This window comes from Harpia harpyja, chromosome 14, assembly GCF_026419915.1.
Source record: "Harpia harpyja isolate bHarHar1 chromosome 14, bHarHar1 primary haplotype, whole genome shotgun sequence".
Lineage (NCBI taxonomy): Eukaryota > Metazoa > Chordata > Aves > Accipitriformes > Accipitridae > Harpia > Harpia harpyja.
In genome coordinates this window covers 32,765,284-32,784,384 of record NC_068953.1, presented here as the reverse complement: position 1 = coordinate 32,784,384, position 19,101 = coordinate 32,765,284, and the positions used below count along the sequence as shown (strand labels likewise).

At 43.8% G+C, this 19,101-nt stretch overlaps 1 protein-coding gene across 13 annotated transcripts in view; it reads right to left on the bottom strand.

The window, feature by feature from the left end:
- TJP1 (tight junction protein 1) overlaps positions 1-19,101 on the bottom strand; it is a 201,582-nt gene that overhangs the window by 73,352 nt on the left and 109,129 nt on the right. The window contains exon 1 of one of the 13 annotated variants that reach the window (XM_052809058.1): positions 2,046-2,411. The exons of the other annotated variants lie outside the window; for them this stretch is intronic. Within the exon in view, the coding sequence (XP_052665018.1) occupies positions 2,046-2,078 (33 nt within the window). The 5' untranslated portion in view covers positions 2,079-2,411. Of the gene's footprint in view, positions 1-2,045; positions 2,412-19,101 lie in introns of those variants that run through there. 13 annotated transcript variants of the gene reach the window in all.

The following is a 19,101-nucleotide window of genomic DNA, read 5'->3' as shown; positions in this document are numbered from 1 at the left end:
ACAACTTGCAATTTTACACCAGTCTGTACCCCAGTCTACAGTCAAAATAGATAATACTTCAGTATTTAAAAAAATAAAATTCTTTTTTAAGACAGTGCCTGCACTTGCGGAAGGCAGTATTTTTCCACAGCCTCACAAAATAGCTGTATTTTAGGAGAGTATTTTGAAATGGAAGTGGGAACCTTGCACCCTGATTTCATACAAGAGAAAATCTGCAAAATTTAAGCTGATGCAGTTTCTCACAATTCCTCATGTGGCAGGATTCTAACACAACACTATTCTTTTGGGGAGCAAAGACAACATTTATCCTTCAAGACCTGTTTGTTGTTAATATAAATGCATCTGAACAGGGTGGGGAAAACCTACGCTTTATCTGTCTCTGTAGCTAGGCGATACCACCGGTTTGAAATATCACCCAAAATAAATTACTTCTACAATCATATGCATTTATTGTTGAAACGTGCACATATAAGTTAAAATGTAATAAAAGATCTCTGAAAGCATACTTAGAAAGGGGCATGCAACTCAGTAGATGGACAATAGCATTTAAGTTTTTTAAATTGCACTCTGGAAACTCAAGTTGCCTCAAATATACCCTGAAAGTAAAATTAAGACTTCGGAGTTGATAAATCACCACAGCTAACAACATCTTACAACTAGTAAGTTTACCAGTAACTCAGTAATTCAAGTACTGCGATAAGGTGTGTATTTTGCTTCAGCCTGCAGAATATCACTTCTGAGTAAGTGCATACCAGTAAGTGACATCAGACCGAAACCACATAGTTTCACTCTCGAGCAAACACCACTAAGCCAAGCTACGGCAACACCAGCTAACACATGATGGGAACTTGCCACGCTGATGCCAAGGCAGCTGCCTACTCAGGAGTCACAGCTAAAAATTAGTTGGAAATTTAAATTCGAACTAGTTTCAAAGCAAGCCTTTAATTTTACACAAAGGAAAAATAACCTGTTGAGCGTTCCTAACTCCACCTCTTTCCCTGGGGGACGTTCAGCATTACTCACCGCCGCGGCAGTCCTAGGGGAGGTCAGAGTACACACCCCACAACGTGCACCTGCACCATAAACACCTACGGATCAGGTGGAGGACCGGCACAAGTTTCTGAGGGATTACTGCCGCCCCAAATCTGTTTACCGTATGTCAGCAACAATCATCCCCGACTGATTCAGCGGCTACAGAAAAATCCTGCAGTACTGGACTCTCCCGGTTAAACCTTTCCTAATTGCTACCCGACTCCTCAGCCTGGAACAAAAGGGCACGGCCTGCCCCAGCGCGCAGGCAGAGCCCGCCCAACCGCCTCTGCCCCGCAGCCGGCGAGAGCGCGCTCCGGCCGCCACCGGGGGCTGCCACCGGGGGCTTCTCCCGGGGGGCCGGGCCGCCCCCGCCCGGGCAGGGCCCGGCTCGTGGGAGCGCGCCCGGGGTCGGCGCGGAGGCGGACGCGGACCCGGACCCGTCCCGCCGCCGGGGCCCGGCGCCCGCGGCGCTCCCCGCCCGCCAGCCGGGTGGTGCCGCCGCACGTCCAACAGGTAGGCGGGCGGGCGGGCGGGGAGCGCCGCGGGAGGCGGCCGGCGGCGCAGCGACCCCGGGCCGGGGCGGAGAAGGGGTGGGCTGCGGGCCACCTGCGCGCTCGCTCGGCGCGGCCGGCAGGCGGGAGGCTCGCCGGGCGCCCAGGGAAGGCGGCTGGGAGGCCCCAGCTCGGCCCGCCTCGCCCACCCCCCTCAGGCCGAGCGGCCCTCGCGCTGCCTGCGCGCCCGGGACGGGCGAGGGAAGCCGCGGGCGCCGGGACACAGGCTCGCCGGCGCGGCAAGCGGCTGCAAGACGGCGCCGCCGAAACCGCGCCGAGGGGACGGCGGGGATTAGAGCGGGGAGAGAGCGGAGCAGCGCCGCCGAAACCGCGCCGAGGGGACGGCGGGGATTAGAGCGGGGAGAGAGCGGAGCAGCGCCGCCGAAACCGCGCCGAGGGGACGGCGGGGATTAGAGCGGGGAGAGAGCGGAGCAGCGCCGCCGCCCCGGGGCCGAGCCTTACCTTAGTGGAAGCCGCCGCGGCCCTGGCAGACATTTTGTTTCCTTCTCTCCCCCGGAGTCGGGCGAGCGTGTACGCGCCTGCAACTACTCAGGCCGGGGGAGAGAAACTCCCCACCGCCACCCGCGCCTCACGCAGCTGCCCGAATAAACATCCCAGGGCGCGGAGGGGAGGAGGAAGAGGAGGGCGGCGGGGAAGGGGCGGGGACGGGGGGAGGAGGGAAGAAGAAAGAAAGAAAGAGGAAGGGGAGCGGAGGCTCAAGTTTGGTAAAAGTCCGGCCTCCCTCCGGCGGCCAGCGGCGCCTGGCACCCGGCACCCCGCCGCCGGGGGCCGGGACCCGCCGAGCCCGCCCGCGGTGCCGCCGCCGGGGGCGTGGAGGGCGGGAGCGGCGCTCCCTGCTCGCCGCCCACCCGCCCGTCCCCTCAGCGGCCGCGCCGCGCGCCTCCCCTTCGCCCGGCCGCCGCGTGCCTTTCCCCCCGCGCAGCCACTGACATGTCTGACTGCCGGCACGGCCCATCCCACCCGCAGAAGGCGGGGGGGGGGGGGAAGCCCCGCCCTGCCACCACCACCACCCCCCCGCGCCGCCGGTCCCGGGCCCCCCCGAACGGCGGCGGAGCGGCGGCGGCGGAGCGGCCGCCCCCGGCCCCGCCGCCCTCGCCGCACGGCGCGGGGGCGTCCGCAGGCCTCGCCCGCCGCTGGGCTCCCCCGCGCGATGGTCGGGGCGGCGGGCATCGGCGGCGGGGGCCGAGCGGCAGCCGGCCCACCGCAGCCTATGGGAGCGCGGGGGCCGGTTTGAAACGCGGGGAGCGGAGCGGAGCGGAGCGGGCCGGCGCCCGCCAACAGCCCGGCAGCGCCGAACGGCGCCGGCGCCGCACGGAGGGGCACCCGCTGATGGGATGCGGCCGGTGCCCTCGTCCGTCCCTTTGCAGGCGCCGGGGCGGCTCCGCCAGGAACAGCTGAGCAGGGCGTATCTTCGCGCTCTCCTCTGCGCTGGGCCCTGCCGACGCGGCGGGCGGGCGGACGAGCGAGCGAGCGAATTCTCGCACCCCTGTAACGGACGGCAGAACTGGGATGTCAATCAGTGAGGGCTCGAACCTGCTTTTGTGTTTGTCTATTGTTTGAAGCGGCGGGACATTAGTTTTCAAGTTCCTAATTGTACATTTTGTTCTTGAGATAAAAGCAATAAAGACACAAAGAGAAAACAACTTGGGAGATTTGATTTGGTTTAAGGTGGTGACTACATAGCCTTAGCATTTCCTGTAGCGCCATGAAGTGCTGCCCGTGGCTTTAAAAAATAAACTCTTTCAAGTATTTTAGGCGAAGGGCTTTTAGTGGCTTTTACGAAGTAAGTGTTTATTTCGGCACTAAGAGAAACGCTGCAAACCTTTTCTCTCCTTCCGTTTAGAAAAAGGCTTATTAAAGATATTATCTTACTTTTGGGAGGTGGGTGCTTAACCCGTGCAGGATGAGGCTCGCTCTGAAAATGGAGCTGGAGCTGTGACTCAAGCACGCTCTGGCTTTACCACGACGGGACAGCTCACGCCACAGAAAGCTGAGCGCCTGCTCCCAAATTTTGTAGGACCAAGTCCTAAGTTAATCAAACCACTTCCAAAAGACTCGCCCACTGAAGTGCTTCAGTGAAAAGAGGGCACGCTCCGGGTATTAGCCACATTGCTATGGTCCATAGTTTTATTATGTTGATTACTTTACTCTTTAGATATTAGACTAGAGCAAAAGTTCCATGACTAATCAGATACATCAGCTTCCAGTGAAAGGACAGTAGGTGAGAAAAAATTCCAGACCAAAATTGGAGTATTTAGCACTCGCTTTGCAAACATTTCACGAGGCATAGATGACAGTAAAAGGCATGGTATTGGGGCCATAACTTTCCACAGTTGTGCTTTTTATGTGCTACCAGCTGCTTTCGTGCTCCACGCAATCTTCAGAAGTGCTTAAATTCTCAAAAAGAGACAATAATTCAACGATCCAAATCAGTCCTCTACAAAGAAACGCCCTACCCAAAGCTCCCGTATGAGTTTTACATTTGTTCTCCTTTGAAAATAAACAAATACATGTTCCAGGAAATAGCTGAAGCAAATTCCCAAGGCAGCACTCCGAAATCGGGGGGAAGAGCCAACTCCTCCACCATGGCGCGGAGAACGCAGCACTGCGGGGCAGAGTAAGCCCACCGGGACCTTCTCCCTCAGAGCAAACAGTGCCAGCCCTCTTCCTAGTACACGCTAGGGCAGCCTCAAAGCTCCAGTAACCTCTAGCTTTAGTCAGCACCATCCCCGACTTTCTGGCACCTGACTGCTCCCGGAGGACCCGAATACCGTGGCTTGGCTCCCCTTTTCCCGCAGAGGCGCAGCGGCTGTGCTGAGTTTGGGAGGGGCTCATCCCCACGGGAGTTCTCCTACGTTGCGGTACGGCCTTCTGCCAAAGCTCCTCTGCCGGCCCCTGCCATGAAAACGTTTCTGCAGATTTTTTATTTGTTAATTGCTAGACGTAACTAAGCCTTAGATATATTTTTCTAATCTATCTACGCATGCAGAAGGCGGAATGTGACTTTTTTTTATGCCCGCGTGCTTCATTGCCAGAGTCTACTGGTATTCACCAGAGGAGGCAGGAAGGAAAAGGCTGAGATCACAACAGGAAGGAGGGGGGAAGATTTCAAGGTGTGGAGACGCACAAAAAGAAACTCCGGGGAGGGTGACCTGATAAAAGAGTAGGGTAAAATAATCCCTCCCTTTCATCTGCCCCCCCTTGTATAAGAATAGTTCTGGGAAGGGTAGGCAATGCCTGCGGGCTGGGGGGGAGGATAGGCTGGGAACAAAGATGAAAGACCATAGAACAAGATGAAGCATACAGCAGGGGAATGAAAGAGGATGGCAGGGATGCAAACACAGAGAGGTGGAGATGGATCCCTGAAATAAGGGAGAAGGACCATGGGAAAGAAAAGTAGTTATTCGGGTTATTGGGAGAAAGATGGGGAACAAATAAAAAGGTTAAAGAAAAATACTAAGCAAAGAAAGTTCCAGCAAAGATGGAGGTGCCATTTTTGTATCATCTTACGCTGGATGAGAAAATGCCATCAATCCATACACTGAATTTGACAAGGAAGGAGACTATTTAACAAGGAAGGACTTCTGTCTAGGGGTTTGAAACATCTGGCAGTGGATATAAAATGATCACAGATGATCTCTCGCCAGTCTGGGAGAGGACAGACATCACTCTTTTAGCCCACAGAGACTAATGGGACTAGTTTGTTTCTTTCCTTCCTTCCTTCTCTCAATTTTTTTCCTTTTTTCCTGTTTTTTTTCTTTGTTCCTTCCTTTCCTTCCCTCCTTCCCCACCTCCCTTCTCCTTCCTTCCAACAGTTGTTTAAAACTCCATCTATACTCTTGATATGAATTAGAAGAGCTAGAAATGCCATCTTATTCTATTAGCATTGGTAAAATCTATATATTTGTTGGTAGATACAAATTATTTTAATGAATGGTTTTGCTTGGTTTTAAACAAAGCAATAGCAGAACCATGTTCCTGTCCTTTCAAATTCTTCCTTCAGGAGAACTTCTTCATCTCTTCATTAATAAATTGCTCACAAGCAAAGCAACCATCAACAGTACTGAAAATGCCAAATCAAATGTTGGTCAAATGTTGGTCGAATCAACTGAAAATAATTATATTAAGTGAAAGAAACCTTGAATGATACTATTTTTTTTTATTCTTAATAAAGTTTTAAAAAATTAATTTCTGAAATGAGTAAGTTATATTTTTTTTAAGACTGTTGGGATTCCAGTGTATTCATGTATTCCCTTCAAAAAAGCTTTAAGGAAACAGCAAATGTCTATGTATATACATACACATATTGATATATCGTGAGAGATATATACATGTCAGTGTTTATGCATATATATGCCCTATATATATAGTACATTCAGTCAGATACAGATATATACTAAGTCCCATCTGTTAGCTGAAGTATCAGAATTTTAAATCATATTCCTCATACTGCCCTTTTAGGTCCTGAAAACAGGATGGCTTCCTCATGTTAAGAGAGAAAATTGTCTTAAAAGTCAACAGCTGAAGAAAAGAAAGTGCTTTACTCCTCCTGTAAACAACTGCTACTGAGAGATATCTAAAAGAATTATTATTCTATTTGCTTGGTAGGAAACCTAAAAATGAAACTACTATTTAATCAGTATAGTTCAAACAATAACCCTAAATTGATTCAAAGGACACAGAAGGACAACCAGATGTGTGAATCCTTTCTAACTGAAGGCACGGGTACCTATTACGCTGCAAGTACAGGAAGTCTATTCTCTACTTTGTGTTGACTTAACTTTTTAAGAAATGTTTTGACCACTTAAAGATGGGGAAGAAGGAAACTGCAGAACCACAGCCACTACAGAGACAACTTCCTGTGGGTTTTGTGGTGCGTGTGGCTCAGAAAGAGAACAATTCATATAAGATCTTTCACAGATATCAGATGGTTTTGCTGCCCTATGAGGTAGTCCTAGGATAGTTAGCTATAAATGTGCCTATATATTATCAACGATGTCAAGCAGTTTAGTCGATATTGTATGTTCTGTATTTGTAATTGCCACCTGATTGCAGCATTTCAGTAATGAAGAAAAAAGGGGAAGAGAAAATCAGAACTCACCATGTAAACCACAAGAGAAGAACGTCTCTGTTTCCACCTCAAGAAATAAGAAAGTGGTTTAAAGAAAGCTGTGGGAAATTCATGTCCTTAAAATTACACAGAATTTCAGTGTCTTGCTGAATCAAGTCCCTAGGGAAAAAATTAATGTAGTAATGATGTCTAGTAATGGTACTTATCTTACTCCCACTTTCACGCAGTTAAAGCTTGCTTCCTGTACCTACTTCCTCCTTCAAAGGCTGTGTACCACTGTAGGTGCCTCTTCTAAAAACACTGCAGATAACTGCTCAATGTTCAGTGAATAGAGTCTTCCAGGAACTGATTGCCTCTCACATATTGGAACTGTTAGACAAAGACAAAATCCCAAACATCTCTACTTTATCTCTCATTAATAGGTTAAAGCATACACCTCAAGTACGCACCAAGGGCTGAATATGCCCTGAATGGGAATAAACCCAACCTGTTTTGCCAGTCAGCCTGTCTTAAACTCCTGCTGTTCTAAACTCATTGTTATTTCTTGTTTAACACCTTAAAGAAAAAAGTATTAGGTTTAACACAGTGCAAGGTTTTTCTGTTCAGTCAGAATATCACTTCAATTTTTAAGCAAATGCCAATTGTACAAACAGAATTAAAAGTAGGTTGCAGTGGCAAAGCAAGATTATTTGCAGCCTTAAAATACTTAAAGAATTTATCACAGTAGAGCTGAGGAGTAGTCTCTTTCGTTATTATTTTGGGATATCCTTATAAAAAAGACAACTTTTGTCTCCTTGGTTTGGACCAGGTCTTAGAGATTCACTGACATCTGTATAATTCTGTGTAGTGACAAAATCTGAGACCACCGTTGAAGAAAATGTTATCCATGAGTTTTAATCTTGGTTCACAACAGCAGAGCTAATTTATTACAGAAACGTTATGTAAAACTATTCTACGTCCCATCTCAGACAGATGTTTTGCGGATGGGACTGTGTATTTAAATGCACTGCAGCTGATCAAGGCTGATTTTATGAAATGCTTCACTATAAGTAGCCACTGGATGTCAAAATGTCAGATATTCTGAATTGTTCTACTTTCTCCAGGTTTATTTGGTAGAGAGGGGACAGCAAAAATAATCAGACAGCTGTGGAACTTAAGCAGGTGTACATTCACTGCTAATGTGGTTCCAGTCTGTAAACAGTTACACCACAGACAAGCACCACACATGCTCCACTGATCTAGAATTCTTGGTTTTATTATTTTGCTTTCAGAGAGCATGACTAGCAGTTCATTCTTAAAAAATGCTTGTCCAGACAACAAGCAACATGTACCAAAGATTAACTGCACAGGTAACTTTGATAAGTAAAAGTGAAGAATGAACACACATCAGGATAAAGATCTTCGTTACTTACAAACTGTTAAGTATTCTGGAAAGGCAGCCCAGGGACAGCTTAATAAAACTGATTGATTTAATTACCTTGCTGGCAAACAACTCTGCATTCAAAACCAGAAGTTTTCCAGGAACCCTTGCGCAGTGATAAAACTGTTCTCTGAAACCCAAACAGAAATCCCCATGTATAAGGACAAATCAAGCTGGGAAGGAAAGGGGGTTGCAGAAGTGTGGTTCTCCAACCCAGATAATTTGGAAATGTGAGATCACTTCTCCAGTTTCTTAAGCATAAGTATCGCGGTTGCAATGAGTACCCCAGGAAATTATCGTGACTCATTTCTGTTAATGAGAAGGGCATGCATATAGAACATGAAACTATGTACTGAAAATCATTATATTCAAGACAAAAACACATACTGAAAATCGTTATACTGCTAACAAAGTTCATAGAGAATACTGCAAAAGCGTGAGCTCGTTTGCTTCTTAATTCTTCATATAAGAAAGACTTTATTGCATAATTGCAAAAATGTAGAAACTTAAAATACTGGAATTTATGAACTGTAAGCCTTTTTTATTACCACTCAGCTTTTGACTTTTCGAATCTCAAGATTTATTTTTATCCTCTAGCCTTTCTTATTACAACTGGTACAAGACTCCATTTATTCTTTTAAAATTCACATGCACAAGTCCGTCAAATCAAGGGACTAGCAGTGTACTTAGAAGTAGGAAGACCAGATTACACCCAGTAATTCCAGTGTAATCTTTACCTTAGTTGGTAGCTCTGTCCTAGTAGCACCTGCTTTGTAAGAGTGACTTCAGTAAGGTTTAGAGGAGGTAAGTAAGGGGATTAAGCTCCTGATGGTCACACCCATAGGGTTATGAACCCTTTCCACCTTAGTATTTGCTTTTGTTTCTACCTCCAGATATCAAAAACAACTAAAAGAAAAGCACTTTAAAAAGATGGCTGTTTGTGTCAGTGGAAGAAACTCAAGTTATCTTATTTGTACATCCTGCAGCTTTCTGAACTATATATTATTAGATGATTATATCGCACAGTGGTGTCACCACTGGTCTGTGATGGTTTTTTGGGGGCTCCCTTTCAAAACCGTTATCATTCAAAAATATATTAAGCCTGAGACATGAATGTGTCAAATCTTATTTTGCTATAAAATACTACAGTAGAACATAATTTTATGAGTTTTAACTCCATGTTTCAATAATTCAGCCTCCACCCTCAACAGATCTTACTTAAGACAAATTTATTGAGCATCACATACTTCCCATCTTAAAGTTAAGAGTGCTTTTCAGTCACTTTTATTCTGTAGCAACTAAGGAGACATCTGGTTATCTGTGATATTACATATTCTATTCTAGCCGTGTCTGCAATCAATAGCAAAATTTAGCTCCCAGGGACAACATGCGGTTTTGCAGTATGCCCTGGTGGAGTACTTCATCTGTAACTGTTACAGTGTAGTTAATACTAATCTTTTTAATTACACAAATAAAACCCATTACTAGTTTTTAAAATAAGTTTAAAAGTTTTCATTTTATGTAACAGTTTCACAATCACAATATACAAGAGAGGATAATAGAATAGGAAGCGCTTAATGTGGGAGGATATTGCATTATTTCCTGACTGTTGTTGTCAGGAAAGAAAAAACATGTCACAGGTTAGCTTTCGGGCTTTGGTATGTCACAGCACATGAAATCTGTGCGCAATACACACTAACATGATGGAAGCCCTACATTCCTCTAACGTTACTTGACCACTCGTTTCTGCTCTTGCACCGTGCCACCACCTCCATAGCTGCATCAAGCTAACTCTGTATGGGGATAACTAAAGTGATACTCGTTAAAAATTATCCTTGTAGCACAGAGGCAGGAATAAGAGGCCAAAGATGGGGACTTTTTAAGCTGGGTTTACTGGTAAAGATAACATGATTATCTATCTACGCTTACATGGCATTCACCTACACTTCAAGCATGTATATCTCCTCAGTTGCAGATTTCCAAACTTGTGGACAAAAGGTAAAGTACAGAGGTAAGAGGTACAAAGGTAAGGCACCCATACCTCATCTAAGATTGCTTGCTTTACCCCTTGGATAATCACATTACATTTTTGAAGTTGTCCTGTAAGATATGCCACCATGCGTGTGCAAGAAATCCTTAGATGCACATTTTTTTAGTTTGGAGATTTATATAGTATTGGCTGTATAGAGACTCAGTGAAGCCAGTTGTCACTGAATCGCTCCGAAGTCCTCAGGAAACATGCATGCTTTTTACACTTGGTCCCATTAACTGCAACCTGTAATACATTTTAGTTCAAGATTTACAGAGTAATATTGGATCTGTTTAACACAGTAAACAAGAGGTTCAAAAATATGTGCAGTACTAAATGAGAATTTTTTTATGAGTCCTCACTCTTCTTATACTGATACAGAGTCCAAACTTCACTTACTTCTCTCAGTTGATTAGATTCAGTCCAGGTCTCTAAGCATTTATACTGCAAACAGATCTGTAAACTGATTCATGATTGCCAAACCAGAAGTTCTTCAGAAACATTCACAGGTGGCATCTGTCTCCGGGAAGGGGGGGGGGGGGCTCGATTCTGATCTTAGCTGAGTGCTGCTAGTAACAACTGGTTGTGCATTTGCTTACTCAGAAAACATTAGCATTTGAGAAGATAAACGTACGTGACTAAGGATGTATCTTTACTTAAACTCCAACTTTAAATCTGAGAAATATGCAGTCAGAAATTTTCCTGACTCTGCTGCATTACAAGAGAAACCGTCCTTGTTGTATAGGACCACATGCCACAACTTATATTATAGTGATGCCAAGAGGCTCTAATCAGAATGATGCTTTAATCTAGCTAAACGTATACAGACAGGACAGAAAGATTCAAAGCAAAAATATTTACAGTGTAAAGCTAAGAGGGCAGACGCTGTATTTACCACACTTGGATGAGTGTTTCTCAAGTCTACATTTCTACATTTTTAGGTAGCATAGCCTTCACAGAAAAGTGTGCATTATATCAATTGCATTAGCTAAATTTTTTCTTTACACACCTGTCAGTTCAATCCAGTGTGCAAGCTGAAAAACTGTACCTGCCATATCTTTTTTTAAATGTGTGAGATTTTAATACTTGTGAAAAGTGCTAAAGCAAGAGCCTAGGGACTGAAATGGTTCTTGTTTTCAGACCAGGTAAAGCAAGGACAAGTATTAAAGCAAGCTTCCCTGCGAAGCCCAGTCAGTGCGGCTGTTTTCAGTCCCTCGATCCCTTTGCCTGAAAGCTTGTCCTTTATTTTCAATGCTGTGCTTTGGTCTAATAAAAGATACAGCTTCTCCCCATAAATCTTGCTCCCTAACTAGCAAGTCTTTCTGAAAGCCTTTTCAAAACTGGAGAAGTCAATTTTTTGCCAAGCATGAGAACTTTCGTGAGCCATATAACTCTTACTTCTTGTCTTGTTTTAAGATGAGTAAATATTATAATTGACAACAAGATGCTTGATACTGAAGTGATTTATACAGCTTCTTATTATAAATCTAACAAGTGTTTTGAAGAAGATACTTTATTTAGACTTATTTTCCCATACTTTTCAAAAGCTTCTCATTAGAAGGGGCAGCCCTCAAAACAGACTTTTTTTTTTGTCTCCTGACAGAGGTTGAAATAAGCCCTATGACTATTGCTTGGCTATGTGTCATACTGACATTTCTCAGAACATCAAATGCCTGCACTGCTGCTTTTTAGACATGCGCTGCTGGACAAATAGATTTCATACTACTTCTAAATGCTTCTATCAGGGTAGCCGTACTCTGTGTTCACAACTGGGCATCTCTTTGTTTTCTGAACAATATATGCCAAGACCATGCAAAAAACAGAGCAAGCCTAGCCACTAAGTCACCACAGAAAGCATCCAAAAACATATTACTAGAAGAAACACCTTTTTTATACACTTTTCTTCCAGTACGGACTAGTTTTTCTTTCCAGCCTACTTCCTTCCATTTCTATAACTGTGTCAGGGCCCTGGCTGCACTAATAGGCCTTAATGGACCTGCCAAATTGATTATGAAGATAATTAATTGTTTCTCTTTAAAAGCCCTGTAATCTGGAGGCAGCAACGAGGGTTGACAGAGATTTACACGGCAGAGGGGAGAAGGGGAGGTGGAGGCCTTTTTCCCCCATGAACACCAGAGTAGTTGCCGTAACTCACATGAAACCTCCTCTCTCTGTTCCCCAGCCAGAGCTGCATCATGAGCAGTTAACCCACTCATTATTCTTGGCACAGAAATACATTAGAGGGGTAATCACTGAACGCTTAGATCATTTGGGAAAATCAGTGAAATAATCTCTACCTACATAAGCATATTCCACAAGGATTACAAATCATGTACAATGTTTATTATATCTGCAAAGGCACGGGATAATATAGCAGTTGTTGCCCTCATTATATTAAAAACAACAAATAAATTCTGAGCTTTGCAAAATCTTTGCTCATATATATGCAGGGTCAGCTTTACCCATGCATGGTCATGAAAGGCCCGGAGACAAGGGTGTAAACGGCAATGCCTCCCTCCAGCAGCACAAGCCCCATCTTGTACAACCTGCTAGTGAGCGGCAGAAGAGCAATAAGGTGAATGCGTCTTCAGAACATGCCATTGTGTTAGTACTTGATGATGCCACAACGCAAGTAATGAGATCTTATCAAAACATGATTTAATGTCACGACTCGAGCTGGATGGTAAGCATGTGACCGTTGTTACTTGAATTACGACTTTTGAAATTAAAATTTCATTATGTATCACATTTAATTTAAAAATTAGTATTTTGTTTCTAGGTGAACAGATTAGATTGTGTAACTGAAGGCTATCTACATCATAGCCTTTTTCATGCCACTGCAAAAATAATTCCAGTGGTCTCAAGGATAAGTTGACTGAGGTGTCCCAAACGTATGTGTTATATATGCAGATAAACTTCTTCTTGGTTTTTAAAAACAATTATTTTCTGTCTTCCTGCTTGTCCTGAAAGGGCAAACACAGAGCTTACATGACCCTCCTCCAACTCCCCTTCCAAAAACCATGTCATGCCTCAACAGCGAGGATGGCCAGCGCTCCACCAATACGCTACTGCGTGGCAGTCGGGGACAGAGAAAGGAACTGCCTCAGTGAGGAGTGCACCTGCGTACAATCTGCTTTACCAGTATTCATATTATTCTTTAGACAGTATGAAAAACAGTATCCTACAGCCCCAGCACGTTCTCTGTTTTTAAAGAGGTGGTTCTTGTATTTGAAACCGAAATGAATACAGCCAACATAAGCACTCCTTCATTAAAAGGCTTGTTGAATCTAAAGAAACAGAGATGCTTTAAAAAGTCACGCACCTGAAGTTGTTTGGGAGCAATTTCTTTGTTTATTCAGTGCGGACAGTCAGCCGTGGGCTGCACAGCCCTACACAAGCAGTCCCGCTGCTGCGCTGTCGGGGGGAGTCAGCTGAGAGACAGAGGGTGACGGTTCTGGTGTTCACCCACCTCCTGCCTTGACCGGGGAAAAGGCAGTCTTCACCTCCGGCCAAGGAGTCCACCAACACCCTCCCAGCAGAGCTGGTCCCAGAGAGGACGCCGTGAGTCAGTGCGCTGCTTCTGGAGGCACCTTCGCTGCGCACCCGCTCTGACCTGCTCCACTCACTTAGCCGTGCTCCATCTGCCCGCCACAGCCCTCTTCCCCCGGGCAGGGCTTTTGCCGTGGAAACCTTCTCCAGGCTCCCGAGGAGCCTGACTTCCCTGCATTGCTAATATTTTTAGAAATGACCCTGTTGCTGCAATGCATTACAAGTGAAACAAATGCACCATTATATAACATTATTACAATTATATTGCCGTCTTTGCCTCGGAGAGACAGAAGCACGGCAGCTACTCAGATTCTGCCACATTAAGGGGCAGAAGACAGCACACAGCCAGACACCGAGTGCATTGTATCTTGCATAAAAACAGGGGTAACAGAGCACTTGGACTGAGGATATCCCCTTACCCCATCAAAAAGTTAAGCATATATAAATCTTGAATGACTTGCAGCATGAAAACAAATTGCTAGGCCGCCAGCTGAGATTTCAACTCGTTTTGAGCCTCTAATTATGCCCGAGCAGCTCTTGAAAACACAGAAATCTGTTTCTGACTGCATAGCAAAGCATGGAATGGGCAAGACAAATATTGTAGTAACCTTCATAAGCAATCTGACAGTTACCGTGGAAACCCTCCTCTGCCCTTTCTCCTCTCTGGGGAAGTCGGTACTGATTATGAAAACATATTTAATGATACAATGCTCCAGAAATTGACCATTTTTTTTCTATTTTTAACATTTATTTCAATATTTTAAACAAATATTTAATTTGTGATGTTATCTTTCCATTTCCATTCTCTGCTATATGGAAGAAGTATTTAATAGACATACTTTGATGTAAGCACAGATTCTCAGACAGATAATTTCTTCTGAACAAACTTGTTTCTGTAAATATAAATGCAATGCAAACGTAACTGGCACAGTCCTGTCTGTGGTAACAGCTGTGACTAAATCATACCTGCTTCTATTGTCAGGGATGTTTATTAACCTCCACTTTGCAACGAAAGGGCAAACAACTATGACTACACCCATATTTTAGCAGCAGCAGGATACAGATGTTAAATTCCGGACTGCACTAGCCTCACATCCCTCCAGCTCTGTAAATGGCCTCAAAGCCAGTCTTTTTCATTTTTCTTCTCTAGTTTTGGGGTTTCTTTATTAGACATCATTTCCTAGGCTCTTCATTTTTGCTATGTTACATACCTGAAGAAAAAAAAGTGTAAAATACATAGCACGAAGCCTACTGCTTTTCAACATTCCTTTTCCAAGCATTTTCTGGGACCTCTTCAGAAGAAAGTACTCATTCTTGACAGAGAATTCTCTTGTATGACCTTAGTATTGTCACCTCTCCCTCACGGAGGAGGACCACTGAGACACAAACAGCACAAACACCTGGGTTTTACCACCCAGCTGCTACAGGCATGCTCGGTGACCTTGGCTTAGTCACTTCACTTCTCTGTACATCAGTAAAACATCAATGGGGGCTATATGGCCAAACTAATAACTTGAAGAAGCTCTTTATGTGCTTTAGAAATTAACTGGTGGTACATAAGTACACAGTACTGCTGTAAAATTGTAATTGAAAAAGACAAAATTAAGCCAAATATTGGTAGCCGTTCTTAAAAACTCATGCAACGTGCACATTCAGCCGTTAATATTTTCATTTCATTTTTTCTCTCCTGACTGAGTGTCTTACAGTGCCTGTTAATTCAGCAAGGTAGCTTATTATAGCTTACTATGTACTGGCAAAGTATGGGAATTTGACAGGTTGTTCTTAACAGAAAAGGCCACCTGTTGTCACTTTCTTCTACAGCATGACGTTTTTGCAGATGCAGACAGCCGGGGCTCTTTTGAAAGTTACATTACACTGCAAAGTGCAAACTTATTTTTAATTTCTTATCTTTTAATTTCTTCTATCACCTCAATTTCCCCTTCAGCATTACAGCTGTGTAACCTCTACCCTTGGAGGTTTTCAAGATCAGACTGGCTACAGCCCTGAACAACCTGGTCTGGCCTCAGACCTGACCCTGCTTTGAGAGGAGGTGGCAGCCCTCGTTAGGTCCCTTCTAACCCGAATTATTCCACAATCCTGTGATTACTGCTTCTCCCTAGTGAAAATTAGAATTTCTCAGGGTTTTCACCTGTGTATTAGCTTGTTTTTACAACGGAATATTACTTTCATGTTCTGAACGTTTTCAACCTCCCTAACTAGCTTCCTGAAGTATCTTCCACCTCCAGAGGAGGTCACTTTTTCAAGCTTCTTAAGTAAGAGCAGTGAGCTTTATTATACCTTTCCCCCCCGTTTCTACTGCCTGACAGGAGACATTACTGCCATTTGGCAAACAGTGTGCTTTTACTTTTTTTGTTCCTTATTCCTTTCTCAAAGAGATACTATAAAAGTTATAAAAAGCAGGTCAGCTCTGCACGCACCTATATGAGAAATTTCTCCTGTCTTTAAAAGCTAATGTGAAAACAAAATAATTTACATACAAAACTTAGTAAAATGACTGCTGGAGTCAGGAACCAAAAGAGAGAAGCTAGAAAATGATCAACTAATACACGGTTGTTTTTACTTCCACCTTATCTATACTTAAATTTTTCAGCAAATTTTTGTTGTTATTTTATCTCCTTTAAGCAGCATTCAATATGCAAACATAAATAATTTCAGTATTTTTGCTTTTATGGATTTAAGATCTGTAATGATAGACCAAAATATCTCCCCCCCCCTCCCCCCCTTGCAAATATAAGCTGGTATAAATGGCTCCAGTGAGTAATTTTCCTTAAGGGCCACTACGTAAGTCTGGCATATTTTCTGACTATCCACATTACTGAAGGTTGCTTACAGCTTTGAGCAAAACTGTGAGAGTACTGCCATCCTCATGATCAGGCATCCAAGGAGACAACTCTTTTGATAAGTTACAGAAAAAAGGACTCTCTGTTTGCACAAACACTTGTACACTTCTCAGTTTCTTGCCAAAGCCTGTCCACACTTAAAGCTCCTGGTGGATTCCAGACATGCAAGCACAGCAATCCACCCATGATCAGTGAGTCACTGTGGCATGATTATCCCATGATTAAACCACTCTTGCTTCCTTTTGCTGTGGCCACTCCACATTGGAGCCTTTCCAAATAAGTCCACATCCTCCTGCTCAGAGATCTGTTGATCTCTTCAGTAACACCACGTTTGAGATTGTAGTAGCAAGGACGGTAGAACTGAGCACTACTGGAAGGCAATAAATCACGATGCCAAACTTAATAATTTCTATGATTATCTGTTCATCCTCTTACCCAGTTCATCCAGGACAATCGGCACCATTTTCCAGTTGTGACAAGCCACGTGGAGGAATCACTGTTAAGCCATTTTGGTGTCATAATAATGACTACAAAGAAGCTGCTGCACATCTCAGAGATACAATGACTAGGGAATACAGGAGAATTAGCAAAAAGGTGATGCTAAAATGAGGGGCTGGAACGTTGGAAATGGTTGTTTTGGGGACTGGAACGTACCCAGATCTACCTTCATCTATGTAAACTTAATCCACAGATCAAACTGAATCCAGTACAGTAATAAAAGTGGCAGATAACTTACAACAAAATACAGGCACAAGATGAGTTTTATGGAAGAAGACTCAAACAACTGAAATAATCATGTAAACAGTCTCTAAAACTCAGCCCCCTGTAGTGCTATGAAATAGCGGGCAGCAGAGAGGACTGACACGCACAGCAGTATTCCAGCTCTGCCTCGGAACCCCAGTTAACGGAGTTGGCCACAACTGTCTTTTATTCCTTGTAAGATATCTGTGGCTCTTTGTTACATCCCACAAGATTTTTGTGCCTTAAAGACAAAAGCTCATCAGCCAGAGAGAGTTTTCCTCTACTGTTTTATGGAATGTTTCTGCTCTCTTTCGTATGGTACCAAGAGGTATTTTCTCTGTGTATTGTGAACTGGTATCTACTATAACCTAGGCAGTGCAACAAGACGTCTGTTTCCTAAGAGTGTATTTCATTTTTTTCTTTAGATGTTTGCAAAATGGTAGTGTCCTTAAAAGAACAACCCTATCATGCAGAGAACTGAAGGAAAACCCTAATTTAACTAAAGAGCCCTAAAGCTGCCTCAGTTCAGACTTGTTCCGAAGAGAACATTGCTGGGAGCCAACTACCGCCGCTTCCTTCTTTGCCTTCTGTTGCTGGCAAGACTGAATCTATTTTTTACTGACATGCCACTTATAATATGCTGTGAAATGCAGACAAAACGCAAAGAGAAATTGCAGGCTATCTTGATAAACATTTGACATCAGATTCCAAAGCTTAGAAATAGTTTTGTGATGCTTTGAACTCAGGTAATGCAGGGATGATAATACAGCAGTCTAGCTTTTTTGTGGTTTAGTTACACAGAAACATCAGGTGTGAGATGAACAGCTACCCTACAGGAAAGAGCTTGTTCTAGCATCTTTACATTTAGACTACTGTACGTAGTGGCTCTTGATCAGCAGTTTGGCTGTGCTACTGACTTTCTGTGTAACTGCTCAGGTCACTTAATTTGCTCACTTCGATCACCTATAAAGTAAAAATAAAATAGCTAAGTGCCTTTGTAAACCACTTCAAGATCTAGTGATGGATATATTATATAAATGCTATTTATTACAGTAAACATTTCTTTGCTACATTCACAATTTTCTTATCTGTCTCCAAACAGAATTTGAAATGTCTTGATAATACTTCATTGACAACCTTTACTTTGCGACTTCGATTTTAAACACGGCTGTCCTCCTCTGCTCAATCTACTTTCAGCCTTGTTCTCTCTGATGTTTCTCCTGATCCCCAGACAGGATTTGCTCTCTCATTTGTGCTGCTTCAGCAATCTCGAACTCTTGACTGCCTTTAACCTACTGAATCACTTCCTAACTTCATGTGATGCCTGTAAACTTGCTCTTCACCTGAACCTGGAGATGAGCATTTCAATCACATTTCTCCATTGTAGCAAACTCACATGCTAGAATGAATTTTGCAAGATAGTAATTTTTGCTGCATTTCAAATCCAGCTTTTCTTTCACCATCTCTGTCATTTTCCTTTTGTCTTGCTAGGTAACTGCCTACACTTACTTTGATAGAGTTTATACCCCTTTCTTTCTGTTTCTTTTTGTAAATAGTTTTGAGCAACAACAAAAATAATGTTATCTAAGGATGCAGGTACATTTATAAAATGTCACAAAAACACATTTTTGGCAATAATCCCAGAGCAAAACAAAGATATTTTGGGAAGGCCTCCATTTAAAAATAAATTCTATTCTGTACCAGGGGTCCCTGTGCTTTTTCAGAGGAATGGGTTCTGTCATTCCTTACACACAGCTACTAGCACCTTACACACAGTAAGAACCTCATCGAAACCAGTTAAGAGTCACAGAGTTACAACACTGCCC